Source organism: Manis pentadactyla, chromosome 11, assembly GCF_030020395.1.
Source record: "Manis pentadactyla isolate mManPen7 chromosome 11, mManPen7.hap1, whole genome shotgun sequence".
Taxonomy (NCBI): Eukaryota; Metazoa; Chordata; class Mammalia; order Pholidota; family Manidae; genus Manis; species Manis pentadactyla.
The window spans coordinates 93,725,625-93,743,255 of NC_080029.1; the positions used below are offsets into that span (position 1 = coordinate 93,725,625).

At 37.3% G+C, this 17,631-nt stretch overlaps 1 protein-coding gene across 2 annotated transcripts in view; it reads left to right on the forward strand.

Moving 5' to 3' along the window:
• Nucleotides 1–17,631, forward strand: part of GOLM2 (golgi membrane protein 2) — a 163,058-nt gene that overhangs the window by 55,796 nt on the left and 89,631 nt on the right. For both annotated transcript variants that reach the window (XM_036905378.2, XM_036905379.2), the window contains exon 2: nucleotides 6,510–6,564. In XM_036905378.2, coding sequence (XP_036761273.1) covers nucleotides 6,510–6,564 — 55 coding nt within the window. The remainder of the gene's footprint in view (nucleotides 1–6,509; nucleotides 6,565–17,631) is intronic.

The following is a 17,631-nucleotide window of genomic DNA, read 5'->3' on the forward strand; positions in this document are numbered from 1 at the left end:
GGACTCCAAATTCCACAGAAATGAGTATTGCAGAAGAAAGAGGTAACTTCCTAAGGCAATCAAGTTGTTAAGAAGGGATAATAAATGAGGGAGTTTGGAAGAAGTCTTGAAGGATGATTAGAATTATACAAATATGGATAAAGTACAAATTAAGGTAGAAGAGTTTGTAGTATGCACAGAATGGAACATGAAAGTCTAGGGAATCATTCAATAGACATTTATTGAGTATTTATAGTTGTGAGGTAATGTGGTAGATCATGGACACACAAAGACGAGTGAGAGACGTAGTTCCTGTTCTCATGGACTTCTCATTTCTGAGAAACCATGGGGATAGAAAAGAAGCAAGGTAACATTTCTGTTGGAAGTAGAACTGCATGTGATAAAATAAAGTTTTAATTTTGAAAGGATTGAATATGAGGCTCTTCCCAGTATACTGAAGCCACACAAGGCATTTTGAGCATTTATGGGTTTTTTGAAGGGCATATTGGAATCTGGATTGGAATCTGACCATAGAGGTAAATTAGGCAAGGGGATGGGTCTGTGTTTGTGAATGTCTATTTGCCTATCTCTCTGTCTGCCTACCTACACATGCCTCTCATCCCCAAAGAAATTTGAAAGAGAAAAATAATTATTTGACATCTTTCTTGCATGTTGTAAATAAGGATATTTTGGGAAAAGTCAGAAAGTAACCAAAAAGGGATCTGTGAAGCCAGAAAATGGGAATCCCTTTGTAAAATGAGGAATAAAGAATGCTTCTTAGAATTTATGTACTGTTATCTGTCTGGAACGTATTTAGAAAAAAAAAGAGTATTCATAAAGCATTGCCAGTTCAACACAGAGAATATATGGCAAAATAAAACACCTTTTTTTCCAATCATGAAATAGTAGTAACTCCAATTAATTTCTTGACAGGTGGGAAAAGAAGCAAATTCCTCTTAGAACACAAGGAAATTAAAACTATGAGAAGGAATAATCAGAAGGGAAGCCAACCTTCCACTTGAAGGTGATGAGATGATAGAAGTATTAATAGAAGTGAAGGCTCTCAGAGGAGGGGTTAAAGCCAAAGGAGTTAAAGAAACTAAAGAGACAGTGCAGAAATGATTAATGAAAAGCACAAAAGGAAAGAAAAACAGAGTTGAAGAAATTGAAGCAAATATTAAAAACCAGAACCAAATGGAAGAAGTCTTTATAAACGGACTCAAATAGTAGAAAAGATCAAGGCTAAAATTAAGTGATTGCTTTACATTCTTAGATTTTGCAGGAATACAAGGGAATGAAATGTCATGGTAGGTGAAAACACATTCAGATTTCTTTAAAAGGACAACACTGATGTTAGAATTCTTTCTCAAACCATTTTAGGAGCTACATAAGAATTTGGGGATGGTATATATATATATGGGGAGAAGAGGGACCAGGTGCCTGTAATATTGCAGTGTCAACAAAGACGAACAGATAATTTAGTAGCAGACATCTGGATTCTGAAAGTGAGTAATATAATAAAATTACTGTAGAGGGAAGAGAACCTTCTGTGTTTAATGATCTACCAGCTGGGCTCTGTGAGATCTTTGAGCAAATCCTTGGCACCTCTGTTTAAAGGCATACAGAAGGTGAGATAACTTAGATGCAATGAAACTAGTGTTAATAGGAAATGAGAGAAATTGGTAACCTGCTTTTAACACTAAACACTGAATGTTAATGTTTTTGTAAGAATCCTTCTGGAAAGAATGGCAGAAATAGTAGAGAACATGAGATGCCAAGGGAACACTATGCTGCAAAGGGGGTCTAAGAACCTATCTGAAAAATCTTTACATGGCAAAAGAATAGGGTGGGAAATAAATGTATTATGCTTGGATTAAGAAAAGGCTTTTATTTAGGCAAGCTGTGGTTTTCTCTTAAATATTATGCAAAATATATTGTTCCTTTTGAAATATGAGGTTTTGAAATTTGAGGACTTTATATATGAGCCTTTGGGATCAGTGTCTCCATTCTCAAGAAAGATGATTGAAAAACAATTACAGTGATAAAAATAAAGCAATATTGCCTATATAATCCTTTTCTATATTTGTAGTCTGTAGACTGAATTGGAAGGTTGTCTCTTTTTATCTCCTTTACCTATTTTGCCCACTCCCTTCCCCCTCCACCATGACGATCACCAGTTTGTTCTCCATGTTTATAACTCTGTTTCTACTCTGTTTTATTTTTTAGATTCCAATTTTTTAGAGCAAATGGTGTTTGTGTTTATCCATGTGTAACACATCTTTATCCATTTGTTAGAGAATAAATACTTTGGGCTTGCAGGCCTTGCAGTCTTTGTTACAATCACTGTAGCTCCAAAGCAACTTAGACAATATGTAAATGAATGGGTGTGGCTGTTTTCCTATAAAACTTTATAGACATTGAAATTTGAATTTCATATAATTCATGAAATATTGTTCTTTTTTGATTCCTCCACCTCCCCCAACAATTTAAAAGTGTAAAAGCCATACTTAGCTTACCATCCCTACGAAAACAAGCAGCAGGCCAGATTTGGCTTATAGGCCACAGTTCGTGCACCCCTGGCTTAGACCAACATTCTCTGTCTCCTGGAATACAGTAATAGTCTCCTGTTCTCCCTCTCTCCCACCTGGTCTCCCTCTTTAGTCTGGTCTACTCATCCCACTGAAGCCAGATTGACTTTTCTACATTATAAATTGGATCTCACTACATTGCTTAAAGTCCTTTAAAGATTTGACCATAGCCAGTGGAATCTATCCATATCCTTTGTCAAGATCCTTCATAATTTGGACCTTGCTCATCTTTCTAGCAGTACTTCATACCACTTTCCCCTAATTCTCTTTTGAGCTGCTTAGAACTGCTTGCAATTTCTGTAATGTACAGTGCTTTTCACTTCTGAGTTTTGACACATGACTTGAAGTGTATTTCCTCCTTACTCTTTCCCTACTTCTACCTGGCTAAACACTGCTCTTCCTGCTGGACTTTTTTCAGCTGTCATCATCTCCAGAAGCCTCCCCCCATTCTTCCAAGGCTAGATTTAAGTGCTTCTCCTAAGTTCTCCCATCATCTGTAGAACCCAATAATAGCATTTATTTTACTGTACTGTAATTGCCTACTTATTTGACTGCCTCTGCTAAATAATAATCCCCTTGAGTACCCAGTGTTTGTTCATTATTTTATCCCCAGTTTCCTTTATGGTGCCCTAAAGTATCCTCAGCATTTTTCTTTTTGCATTAAAAAAGTGAGACGTAATTCATTTCCATAAAATTCACCCTTTTAAGTTGTAACATTCAGTGGTTTTTAGTATATTCACAGTGTTGTGCATCCATTACCACAAATTCCAGAACATTCATCAGCCCAGAAAGAAAGCACATTCCCTGTAAGAGGTCACTCTTCATTCTCTCTTCCTTCCAGCCCCTGGAAGCCACTAATCTACCTTCTGCCTCTATGGATTTGCCTAACCTGGAAATTTCATGTCAGTGGAAACACACAATATTTGTCCTTTCATGACTGGCTTCCTCCACTTGGCATATATAATGTTTTCATGGCTTATTCATTTTGCAGCACTTACCAACACTTCATTCCTTTTTATGGCTGAACATCAGCATTGTATTTTAAACATTATTCTTCGAAGCCCCCAGGACTGTACAAGAAAAAAAAAGAGGACCCCCTAGACTCCCACTCCTGCTTCTATTAGAGCAGGTATACTTACTTTAGTTATGTGTTTGTGGATAGACTTTCATTTGAAATTCAAAAGTCCACTTGAGACTGAAGGGCTCTTCCCTCCCTCCCCCACTTTTTTTCTAAAAATTGAATTATCATTGCTAAACAATCTTATATTGGCTTCAAGTATCCAACACAGTGGTTCAAACAGTTACCCATATTACTAAATCCTCATCCCCACTAGTGCAGTTACTATATGTTGAAACAGGAAGATGTTAAAAGAATCATTGGCTATATTCTCCATGCTGTACTACTATCCCCATGACCAACTTATATTACGATTAAGAATTTTTTTGCCCTTTTATCCCCCTCACCCTCCACGCCCACCCACCCAACCTCTCCCCCATGGTAACCACCAATCCCTTTTCAGTGTCTGAATCTACTGCTATTTTGTTCACTTTGTTTTGTTTTTATATTCCACAAATAAGTGAAATCATGTGGTATTTGTCTTTCTCCACCTTGCTTATTTCACTTAACAGAATACCCTCTAGGCCCATCCATGTTGTTTTAAATGGCAGGATTTCTTTTTTATACTTAATAATATTCCATTGCATATATGTACCACATCTTCTTTATCCATTCATTTATGGATGGACACTTTGGTTGCTTCCATATCTTGGCTATTGTAAATAATGCGTCAGTAAACAGGGGTACATATACCTTTTTACATCAGGGTTTTTTCTGGTAAATTCCTAGAACTGGAATTGCTGGGTTGAATGGTATTTCTATTTTTAGATTTTTGAAGAACCTACATACTTCTTTCCATAGTGGCTACACCAGTTTACATTCCCACCAACAGTGCACAAGGGTTCCCTTTTGCCCAAATCCTCACCAACACTTGTTATTTCTTTTGGATAGTGGCCATTCTAACGAATGTGAGGTGATATCTCAGTGTGGTTTTGATTTGCATTTCCCTGATGATCAGAGAATTGGAGCATCTTTTCATTTGCCTGTTGGCCATTGAAGGGCACTTCGTGGTTTTTTTTCCCCAACCTTTTTTCGCACCATTCTTTCCCTTGTGTCATATGTTGTAGCCAAACAGTACTTTGGTGGGCTCTGCATATATGTCTCATGCTTTCTTGCCTCTGTACCTTTTCTCCTGCTGTCTCCTTTATCTGACATGCAGTATTCTACTTAAAGTTTTACTTAGTCTTCAATGCTTAATTCAGATAAAACACTTTCCCTGAAGCTTTCTGTGATCCTAACAGCTAGGAATCTTCTCTAAATTCCTACAGTAATTATACTCTTTAGATGCTATGTTGCCTACTGATTTCCTTGCAACTGCTCTCATGTTTTCTAATTGATTTATACTCTTCCATCAGTACCTTGGCACAATAAAGTTCTTAAAAATATAATTGAAAATGGCTTGGCTACTCCGGAAAATAGTGTGGCAGTTTCTTAAAAAACTATACATTACTTGTGATACAACCCAGCAGTCTTACTCCTGGCATATATCCCAGAGAAATGGGAACTAATGTACTTGGTTTTTCATAGCAGCTGTGTTTATAGCAGCCAAAAATTAGAAACCACCAAAATGTTCCATAGTAGTTGAATATTTAAGCAAACTTTAGTACTTTCTGTCATGGAATACTATTCAGCAATAAAAGGAACAAACTCTTGATATAGTCAATAACTATGTATTATGCTGAGTGGAAAAAAATCTCAAAAGGTCACATACTATATGATTCCATATTTATAACATTCTTGAAATGACAAAATCACAGAGATGGAGAACAAATTAGTGGTTGCCAGGGATTAGGAATATGGGGGAAGGAAGGATAAATTTGACTCTAAAGGATAGCCTGAGGGAGATCTTTGTGATGATAGAATAGTTCTGTATCTTAATTTTGATAGTGGTTAAATGAATCTATACATACTATAAAAATGACATAGAACTATATACATACATTGTACCAATGTCAGTTTCTTGGTTTTGATGTACTATCATTATAAGATGTACCCATTCGGGGAAGTTATGTGAAGGGTACATGGGACTTCTCTGTGCTATCTTTGCAATTTCCTGTGTGTGTACAATTTTTTCAAACTAAAAAGTTTCAAACTTTTTCTTTAGAGATTGAAGTGGTATTTATTATAATCATTTGCTACTCATGTTGTTGCTTCTGGTCAGTATGAATCTGCATCTCTTAAAGTAAAGTTGCTGTTGAGGTTGACAAGAGAACTTTTTGTAATGATATTTTAGTTGCATTTTACAATTAGGTGAAATCTGTTTAAGCTAGAACTGAGACACAGTTGTTCTTTGTGTATGACATCCTGGCTATACAAAGCCTTCTTTTAAAGTTTAAATTAAATGGTAAGCCTTAATTTGAGTCATATTTTGGTAATCTTTTAAGTTCCTAGTGTTCATTTATACTGGCTCCTTGAGAGCAGTGACCACAGCTGTGTAGTATGTCATATAATATTATGGGAGCTTGATAAGCATTCATTACTTTTGATTTGACATGATTATAATTAATTCAAACAATCCTTTTTTTAATACAGAGTTAGTAAGAGTTCTCGTCTGGTAAGATTTTGAATAATACATCATTAAGCAATATTGAGCTCAAATTTTAAAACTTTTGTAAGTTGTTTTACTACGTATTAAATATTGGGCAAATTTAAAATGAGTATTACAAAATGCAGAATTTATCTCATTTTTTTTGGAAAGTGGTGGGGTATATATAACTTAATTTCTCTTGCATTTATGATCAAGCTCAAAGTGAATATGAGCAAAAGAAGTAAATATGAGCAAAACTACATATTCTTTAGTAAAATGAAAACAATTTTTTTTTCAGATTAAACTACAGAGCAACATATCATATCAGATGGCAGACATACATCATTTAAAGGGTAAGAAACTTAATTACAGATTAAAGATAGATAAAAGTCACTAAATGTCTAAAATCCTCAAGAATTAAGAAATAGACAGCTAAATGAAATAAAATTTTTGAATTCAACTCCTCTAATGACAAAACACTTATCCTTTTGTCTGAATATAGACTGAACAAATTTTAGTGTTGCTTAATATATAATAAATGCAAGTTAAAATTTGAGGTCTGCATTTTAGACAGACCTGCATTTTAAATAAATCTGCTATAGACAGATTTCTTGCAATGCAATGTTAAAGGAATTCTCAAAGAAAAATCGAACTGTAGCTTCAGAGACTATCAAATTTCTAGGGAAAAGGTAATGGGTGATCCTTTTGTGCTGTCAATATGCTAAAATAACCCATTCAGGTCTAGGGATGCTTTGGGATCCTCCAGGCTTGATGTTTTAGATACTCTGGGAACAGGAGACCTGAAAGAAACCAGGAAGGAACCTGTTTTTTTATTGTTCGTTTTTTGTGTTTTTTTCCACTTAGGTGAAGTGATAGGAGATGACTAAAGCTTATCTCTGATTTAGAACATCTTTGACTTTCTATTAAAAATTTGCTTCCTTGGGTGGCCATATTTGTTTTCTTTGTATTTGTGTCCATATTCTATTCTTTTTGACTCAATGAGAGCACATTAGGATGCCACAGAAGATGCCATACTGTCAGTGCTGCTTCCAGTCAGCAATTTTTACAAATTATTCTGCTTATCATTGAAGTATATTTCTTATTAAATAGTAACAGATCAGTTGAATAAGAAGGTCTATGGTTTCTGCAAGTATTTGTCAAAGAAAATGACAGCTTGTATTACTGACTAAAAATCTTTGCTTTACTGTATGCATTGAATTAGATCTTGAAATACTTTAAAATTTGTATGATGCTCTTCAGTAGAGAAAAAGGCTTTGATTTTGAACTCGTAACTGTATAGCTTTTGGTTTTGTGCAAGTACTGAAGCTTGGACCCTTAAGATTGAATTTCATTAATGTGACTTTTGCACCTTAGGAACTATTTCTACTGAAACTTAACTTCTAGACAAGTTAACTTTAAAATCCATATTTGACTATTTTCATTGAAATTACTAAGGGTGTAATGGAACTAATATACACTGAGACCATAGGAAAACCTAATGCTAGTGAATATTTTCTTGGAAATAAAAGGAATGAGTTTTTAACCCTGAGATAATAAGTTAGCATTCTAATATACTCCGATTTATTTTGAATAGCTCACCTATTACTGAAAGAAAATTTACAATCAAAATTATCTAGAAGTGAAATTTTTTGCTTTAGAAATTGGCCCTTTCTTAGCTATATCCCTCCCTAGTATTTTCAGTGTAAATTGAGAGTTTCAAGTTAAATTGGCCATGCCTTACTATAACGTACCCTCATCTTACTCTCAGAGATAGAACATCCTACACAATCAGACGTGGATCTGATCTCATGTTAAGTTGCTGTGCACATTCTGTGGTGACCTGGGCACTAGACACAGTACCTTTGGGTTCAAAATAAAGAAAACACATGATGACATAAATAAATTAGTCACAGGGATGAAAGTACAGGAAAGAAAAGAGAAAGAAAAGACACAATCAGTTGAAAGTAAAATTGTGACATAGGAAACTTTGTCTTTAGTTTGTTTTCTGATCAGTTTACTTTTCCCCTTTTCAAGTCTGTTTTGACCTCTTCAGAGCACCAGTTAGCTCCCTGCTTTATAATCCCTTCCCTTTATTCAAACCCGGAAGATTCTGATATTTCAGTGGACTGAAACTCACTTGTATTGGTGTTTTATTTTTCTTTGTCATTTGTATTTTAAGCTTTTTATCTTCATTTAGAAATGTAAACTTTTATTTCCTGACAAAAGAATTTCAAATATTGTTAGTGAGAAGCTTGTGGGGAGGCAAAGAAGCCATCCCAAATCTTGAAATCGTACTGGACCTCGGGTATATTCTGAAGGTAAACTTAGCAACTTCATTTATTTTACTGTGTAAAAAAAAGAAGCCTGAATGCATACTAAAGATCAATTGAGGCCATTCCCTAGTAGCTCTAGGTAGTGCTGATTTTTTTTTAAATTGCAGTAACTTCTTACTTTCAGAACCTTTCCTGCCTGAACACAGGTTCACTGAACTGGCTAACCATAAGCTCCAAGGCTTTTTGTCCCTGCCTTCTGCTGAGGTCTCATTGCCTCTGTAGAATCAACATCCACAGCTTAGGCCAGTTTCTGCTACCACTAGCTAGCCCTCTTTGTCCTAGAAGATAGGGCCAGGAATCAGGTAACATTCTGAATGTGTTATTCAGGGATATCTGGCCTCATATTTATTGACTTCATCTGCATGGTAGTAATAGATGAAAAACTATGAAGATCAACCGTGTTTACATATTATAGAATTAATAGAGTAAGAAGAGAAATTTAAAATGTGGCTTGACTGATTTCATAGAAACAGAGAGTAGAATGGTGATTACCAGGGGCTGAGGGAGGTGAGGGAAATAAAGGAAATACTGGTTGAAGGACACAAACTCTCAGTTATGAGATGAATAAGTTTTGGTGATCTAAGTTAACAATTTACTTGAAAGTTGTTCAGAGAGTAGATCTTAAATGTTCTCACCACAGAAAAGAAGTGGCAATTAATTATGTGGGAGGTGATAGAGGCTTTAGCTAATGTTTGGTAGTGATCATTTCACAATCTATAAGTGAATCCAACCAACATGTACATTGTAAACTTACACCATGTTATGTCTCAGTTAAAAATTTTAAAAAACCCTAAAAAATGGCTAGAATATATAAACATAATTATTAACTGCAAGCACTTTATGTGTATCTGTTACTTTTTATACCTGATTGTTATACTATGTGATAGCTAGTGTTATGCACATTGCTAAACCTTTTATTTATATACCTCAGCAAATGTTCATGTGCCTTGAAAATTTTTTTTATCATTGCCACTTTTTGATTTCTACATTAAAATTTAGAAAGTAGAGAAAAAAATATGTTCAGAATCCCACCACTAAATATAATCACTGGTAGCACTTTGATATATTTTTATTCTACTCTGGTTTTTTATATGGATATAATTGTTATAAATACATATTTACATCTGCTTTTTAAAAACTTATATCCCAAGCATTGTTAGAGTGACTTTAAGGTTAATAAGACTAATTCTATAAGCCTTCCAGGAAAAGTAGATATTATAGTTACAATATTGGTACCTTACAGTTAGATATTCTATTTTAGTCTTGAAAGATGTTATTTATACAGAATAGATCTCTGTTCCCACTTATATAAATTAAGGCTTTCTTAACTACTACTTCTGTTTAACTGCTAACTGTTAGCTAATTTTTAAAATTATCTCTCCAAGAAACTGACATTTCTCTTCTCTGGCTGAATTTTATTTGTAGGGTCTTGTGAAGAGGAGTGACTCTAGAAAATACGAGGCCAGTGTTTATGGATTAAATGTTCACAAAAGAGCCTCTGGCCCAGCTTTTAATTTACTAACCAGCTTAGAATTTCATGTAACTCATAACAACTAAAACTTTAAACTCTAGTCCAGAAATTTTGAGCTTTGAAAATGTAATTTTGGTATATTTGGACCTATCATTAGTAGGAGAAGTTGAAATGAGATATGAAGTGTTTGGCAGTTAAGTTGGGAATCAAATGTGATTTAAAAGAAAAGAAACCTTGAATTCTGTACCTATAGCCAACATATCTAAAAACAGGATTTCTTCCCTCTTATAAAGCCAATAGGTTCAAAGAGATGGGCAGGGTTTTTTTGGTACTGTTTCGACAAGTTAGTATTTGTCTACATAATGTGAAAAGCTGTATAATTTTTTCACATTTCTGATTGATGTCAAAACCACTGAGGCCATTTTGTTTCAAAAATAAATTTTATTGCCATGCATGTGTTATAAAAAGTGATTAAGAGAGGGGCGGAAGATGGCGGCGTGAGTAGAGCAGCGGAAATCTCCTCCCAAAACAACATATATCTATGAAAATATAACAAAGACAACCCTTCCTAGAATAAGGACCAGAGGACACAGGACAATATCCAGACCACATCCGCACCTGAGAGAACCCAGCGCCTCGCGAAGGCGGTAAGATACAAGCCCCGGCCGGGCGGGAGCTGAGCGCCCCTCCCCCCAGCTCCCGGCGGGAGAAGAGCAGGCAGAGCGGGAGGGAGACGGAGCCCAGGACTGCCGAACACCCAGCCCCCGCCATCCGGGCCAGAGTGCAGGGCCCTCGATACGAGGAAAACAGGGCAGCAAGAACAGTGAGCAGGCACTGGAGGCTGGGCGCCAGAGGACATAAGAAAAGCGCGCGACCATTTTTTTTTGCTTTTTTGCTGTTTTGTTTTGGCGAGCGCTTTTTGGAAGTCTTAAAGGGATAGGGACCCCAATACTAGGGAAACAGGGCAGAAAGACCGGTGAGCAGAGGCCTGAGGCTGGCACCGGAGAATAAAGAAAAACGAACGACCACCGTTTTTTTTTTTTTTTTTTAATTAAAAACTTTTTTTTTTTTTTTTAATTAAAATAATTTTTTTTTCTTTTTTTTTTTGGTGGGCGTTGTTTTGTTTTGGCGGGTGCTTTTTGGAAGTCTTAAAGGGGCAGGGCGGGTCACTTAATCCAGAGGTAGGGAATCTGGGATCTCTGGGCACCCTAACCCCTGGGCTGCAGGGAGCAGGGAGGCCCCTTACGGAGATAAATAGCCTCCCAGCAGCTCCTGCTCCAACGCGACTCCACCATTTTGGAGTAGCTGCCCGAGCCAGGCCACGCCCACAGCAACAGCGGAGATTAACTCCATAGCAGCCGGGCAGGAAGCAGAAGCCCTGTCTGCACGCAGCTGCCCAGCACAAGCCACTAGAGGTCTCTGATCTCCCAGGAGAGGAGGGCGACAAACCAACAAGAAGGGAAGTTCTTCCAGCCGTCACTCGTCCCAGTTCTGCAGACTATTCCTATCACCATGAAAAGGCAAAGCTACAGGCAGACAAAGATCACAGAGACAACACCAGAGAAGGAGACAGACCTAACCAGTCTCCCTGAAAAAGAGTTCAAAATAAGAATCATAAACATGCTGACAGAGATGCAGAGAAATACGCAAGAGAAATGGGATGAAGTACGGAAGGAGATCACAGATGCCAGAAAGGAGATCGCAGAAATGAAACAAACTCTGGAAGGGTTTATAAGCAGAATGGATAGAATGCAAGAGGCCATTGATGGAATTGAAATCAGAGAACAGGAACGCATAGAAGCTGACATAGAGAGAGACAAAAGGATCTCCAGGAATGAAACAATATTAAGAGAACTGTGTGACCAATCCAAAAGGAACAATATCCGTATTATAGGGGTCCCAGAAGAAGAAGAGAGAGGAAAAGAGATGGAAAGTATCTTAGAAGAAATAATTGCTGAAAACTTCCCCACACTGGGGGAGGAAGTAATCGAACAGACCACGGAAATACACAGAACCCCCAACAGAAAGGATCCAAGAAGGGCAACACCAAGACACATAATAATTAAAATGGCAAAGATCAAGGACAAGGAAAGAGTGTTAAAGGCAGCTAGAGAGAAAAAGGTCACCTATAAAGGGAAACCCATCAGGCTAACGTCAGATTTCTCAACAGAAACCCTACAGGCCAGAAGAGAATGGCATGATATATTTAATACAATGAAACAGAAGGGCCTTGAACCAAGGATACTGTATCCAGCACGACTATCATTCAAATATGACGGTGGGATTAAACAATTCCCAGACAAACAAAAGCTGAGGGAATTTGCTTTCCACAAACCACCTCTACAGAACATCTTACAGGGACTGCTCTAGATGGGAGCACTCCTAGAAAGAGCACAGCACAAAACACCCAACATATGAAGAATCGAGGAGGAGGAACAAGAAGGGAGAGAAGAAAAGAATCTCCAGACAGTGTATATAAAAGCTCAATAAGTGAGCTAAGTTAGGCAGTAAGATACTAAAGAGGCTAACCTTGAACCTTTGGTAACCACGAATTTAAAGCCTGCAATGGCAATAAGTACATATCTTTCAATAGTCACCCTAAATGTTAATGGGTTGAATGCACCAATCAAAAGACACAGAGTAACAGAATGGATAAAAAAGCAAGACCCATCTATATGCTGCTTACAAGAAACTCACCTCAAACCCAAAGACATGTACAGACTAAAAGTCAAGGGATGGAAAAACATATTTCAAGCAAACAACAGTGAGAAGAAAGCAGGGGTTGCAGTACTAATATCAGACAAAATAGACTTCAAAACAAAGAAAGTAACAAGAGATAAAGAAGGACACTACATAATGATAAAGGGCTCAGTCCAACAAGAGGATATAACCATTCTAAATATATATGCACCCAACACAGGAGCACCAGCATATGTGAAACAAATACTAACAGAACTAAAGGGGGATATAGACTGCAATGCATTCATTCTAGGAGACTTCAACACACCACTCACCCCAAAGGATAGATCCACTGGGCAGAAAATAAGTAAGGACACGGAAGCACTGAACAACACAGTAGAGCAGATGGACCTAATAGACATCTATACAACTCTACATCCAAAAGCAGCAGGATATACATTCTTCTCAAGTGCACATGGAACATTCTCCAGAATAGACCACATACTAGGCCACAAAAAGAGCCTCAGAAAATTCCAAAAGATTGAAATTCTACCAACCAACTTTTCAGACCACAAAGGCATAAAACTAGAAATAAACTGTACAAAGAAAGCAAAGAGGCTCACAAACACATGGAGGCTCAACAACACGCTCCTAAATAATCAATGGATCAATGACCAAATCAAAATGGAGATCCAGCAATATATGGAAACAAATGACAACAATAACACTAAGCCCCAACTTCTGTGGGACACAGCAAAAGCAGTCTTAAGAGGAAAGTATATAGCAATCCAAGCATATTTAAAAAAGGAAGAGCAATCCCAAATGAATGGTCTAATGTCACAATTATCAAAATTGGAAAAAGAAGAACAGATGAGGCCTAAGGTCAGCAGAAGGAGGGACATAATAAAGATCAGAGAAGAAATAAATAAAATTGAGAAGAATAAAACAATAGCAAAAATCAATGAAACCAAGAGCTGGTTCTTCGAGAAAATAAACAAAATAGATAAGCCTCTAGCCAGACTTATTAAGAAGAAAAGAGAGTCAACACAAATCAACAGTATCAGAAACGAGAAAGGAAAAATCACGACGGACCCCACGGAAATGCAAAGAATTATTGGAGAATACTATGAAAACCTATATGCTAACAAACTGGGAAACCTAGGAGAAATGGACACCTTTCTAGAAAAATATAACCTTCCAAGATTGACCCAGGAAGAAACAGAAAATCTAAACAGACCAATTACCAGCAACGAAATTGAAGCGGTAATCAAAAAACTACCAAAGAACAAAACCCCCGGGCCAGATGGATTTACCTCGGAATTTTATCAGACATACAGGGAAGACATAATACCCATTCTCCTTAAAGTTTTCCAAAAAATAGAGGAGGAGGGGATACTCCCAAACTCATTCTATGAAGCTAACATCACCCTAATACCAAAACCAGGCAAAGACCCCACCAAAAAAGAAAACTACAGACCAATATCCCTGATGAACGTAGATGCAAAAATACTCAACAAAATATTAGCAAACCGAATTCAAAAATACATCAAAAGGATCATACACCATGACCAAGTGGGATTCATCCCAGGGATGCAAGGATGGTACAACATTCGAAAGTCCATCAACATCATCCACCACATCAACAAAAAGAAAGACAAAAACCACATGATCATCTCCATAGATGCTGAAAAAGCATTTGACAAAGTTCAACATCCATTCATGTTAAAAACTCTCAGCAAAATGGGAATAGAGGACAAGTACCTCAACATAATAAAGGCCATCTATGATAAACCCACAGCCAACATTATATTGAACAGCGAGAAGCTGAAAGCATTTCCTCTGAGATCGGGAACTAGACAGGGATGCCCACTCTCTCCAATGTTATTTAACATAGTACTGGAGGTCCTAGCCACGGCAATCAGACAAAATAAAGAAATACAAGGAATCCAGATTGGAAAAGAAGAAGTTAAACTGTCACTATTTGCAGATGACATGATACTGTACATAAAAAACCCTAAAGACTCCACCCCAAAACTACTAGAACTGATATCGGAATACAGCAAAGTTGCAGGATACAAAATCAACACACAGAAATCTGTGGCTTTCCTATATACTAACAATGAACCAACAGAAAGAGAAATCAGGAAAACAACTCCATTCACAATTGCATCAAAAAAAATAAAATACCTAGGAATAAACCGAACCAAGGAAGTGAATGACCTGTACTCTGAAAGCCACAAGTCACTCTTAAGAGAAATTAAAGGGGACACTAACAGATGGAAACTCATCCCATGCTCGTGGCTAGGAAGAATTAATATCGTCAAAATGGCCATCCTGCCCAAAGCAATATACAGGTTTGATGCAATCCCTATGAAACTACCAGCAACATTCTTCAATGAACTGGAACAAATAATTCAAAAATTCATATGGAAACACCAAAGACCCCGAATAGCCAAAGCAATCCTGAGAAAGAAGAATAAAGTAGGGGGGATCTCACTCCCCAACTTCAAGCTCTACTATAAAGCCATAGTAATCAAGACAATTTGGTAGTGGCACAAGAGCAGAGCCACAGACCAATGGAACAGACTAGAGAATCCAGACATTAACCCAGACATATATGGTCAATTAATATTTGATAAAGGAGCCATGGACATACAATGGCGAAATGACAGTCTCTTCAACAGGTGGTGCTGGCAAAACTGGACAGCTACATGTAGGAGAATGAAACTGGACCATTGTCTAACCCCATATACAAAAGTAAACTCAAAATGGATCAAAGACCTGAATGTAAGCCATGAAACCATTAAACTCTTGGAAGAAAACATAGGCGAAAACCTCTTAGACATAAACATGAGTGACCTCTTCTTGAACATATCTCCCCGGGCAAGGAAAACAACAGCAAAAATGAGTAAGTGGGACTATATTAAGCTGAAAAGCTTCTGTACAGCAAAAGACACCATCAATAGAACAAGAAGGATCCCTACAGTATGGGAGAATATATTTGAAAATGACACATCTGATAAAGGCTTGACGTCCAGAATATATAAGGAGCTCACACGCCTCAACAAACAAAAAACAAATAACCCAATTAAAAAATGGGCAGAGGAACTGAACAGACAGTTCTCCAAAAAAGAGATACAGATGGCCAACAGACACATGAAAAGATGCTCCACATCGCTTGTCATCAGAGAAATGCAAATTAAAACTACAATGATGTATCACCTCACAGCAGTAAGGATGGCTGCCATCCAAAAGACAAACAACAACAAATGTTGGCGAGGCTGTGGAGAAAGGGGAACCCTCCTACACTGCTGGTGGGAATGTAAGTTAGTTCAACCATTGTGGAAAGCAGTATGGAGGTACATCAAAATGCTCAAAACACACTTACCATTTGACCCAGGAATTCCACTCCTAGGAATTTACCCTAAGAACACAGCAATCAAGTTTGAGAAAGACAGATGCACCCCTATGTTTATTGCAGCACTATTTACAATAGCCAAGAATTGGAAGCACCCTAAATGTCCATCAATAGATGAATGGATAAAGAAGATGTGGTACATATACACAATGGAATACTACTCAGCCATAAGAAAAGGGCAAATCCAATCATTTGCAGCAACATGGATGGAGCTGGAGGGTATTATGCTCAGTGAAACAAGCCAAGCGGAGAAAGAGAAATACCAAATGATTTCACTTACTTGTGGAATATAAGAACAAAGGAAAAACTGAAGGAACAAAACAGCAGCAAAATCACAGAACTCAAGAATGGATTAACAGGTACCAAAGGGAAAGGGACTGGGGAGGATGGGTGGGTAGGGAGGGATAAGGGGGGGAGAAGTAGAGGGGTATTAAGATTAACATGCATGGGGGGTAGGAGAAAAGGGAGGGCTGTACAACACAGAGAAGGCAAGTAGTGATTCTACAACATTTTGCTATGCTGATGGACAGTGACTGTAAAGGGGTTTATAGGGGAGACCTGGTATAGGGGAGAGCCTAGTAAACATAATATTCGTCATGTAAGTGTCGATTAGTGATACCAAAAACAAAGCAAAAAAAAAAAAAAAGTGCAGTTCCTGTGTGGTAACCTCCAACGAGTTCTACACAAGGGTATAAAGGGCATATAAAAGTGTGGGCAAAGGGTCTGTTTGTGTTTATACAGAGGATCAAAGCCTAATTGGGCTACCCCGAAAATGAACTAAGATACAATATGAAAAAGAACTTCCAACATCTGCACTCTCTGGAAGACTCATGCCAGAAGATGATCATCAAAAAACCCCAACAAAGATCCACGCACTGCTACAGCTGTAGATGCACTCATCCCACCATTTCCTGGACTTGCCATGGGAATGAGGAAGGAGATATCTAAGCTGACCCGTGCATACAGTAAAACAACAAATTTGACTGGATCTATACTGTTGGAACTCAACCAAGAATTTGGAGAAGTGCAAATTGTAGCGCTCCAAAGTCTTACAACTACAGACTATTTACTGTTAAAAGAACATATGGCATGTGAACAGTCCCCAGGAATGGGTTGTTTTAATTTGTCTGATTTCTCTCAGACTGTTCAAGTTCAGTTGGACAATATCCACCATATCATAGATAAGTTTTCACAAATGCCTAAGGTGCCTTAATGGTTTTCTTGGTTTCACTGGAGATGGCTGGTAATTACAGATATGCTTTGGTTATGTAACTATACTCCTATTATGTTAATGTGTGTGCGCAATTTAAGTAGTAGTTTAAAACGTATATATGCTGAAGTTACTCTACAAGAAGATATGTCAAAGAAATAATCTTCCCATGTTTTCTTCCGCCTGCTGCTTCTATAGCTTTTCTTCTTCCTTCCTAATTACAACCCTTAAATAGAATTCGTACCTCATATCAAATTTACCGAGTATCATAAATCTTCCAAGTGGTAAAGATACCTCAAGATAAATGCT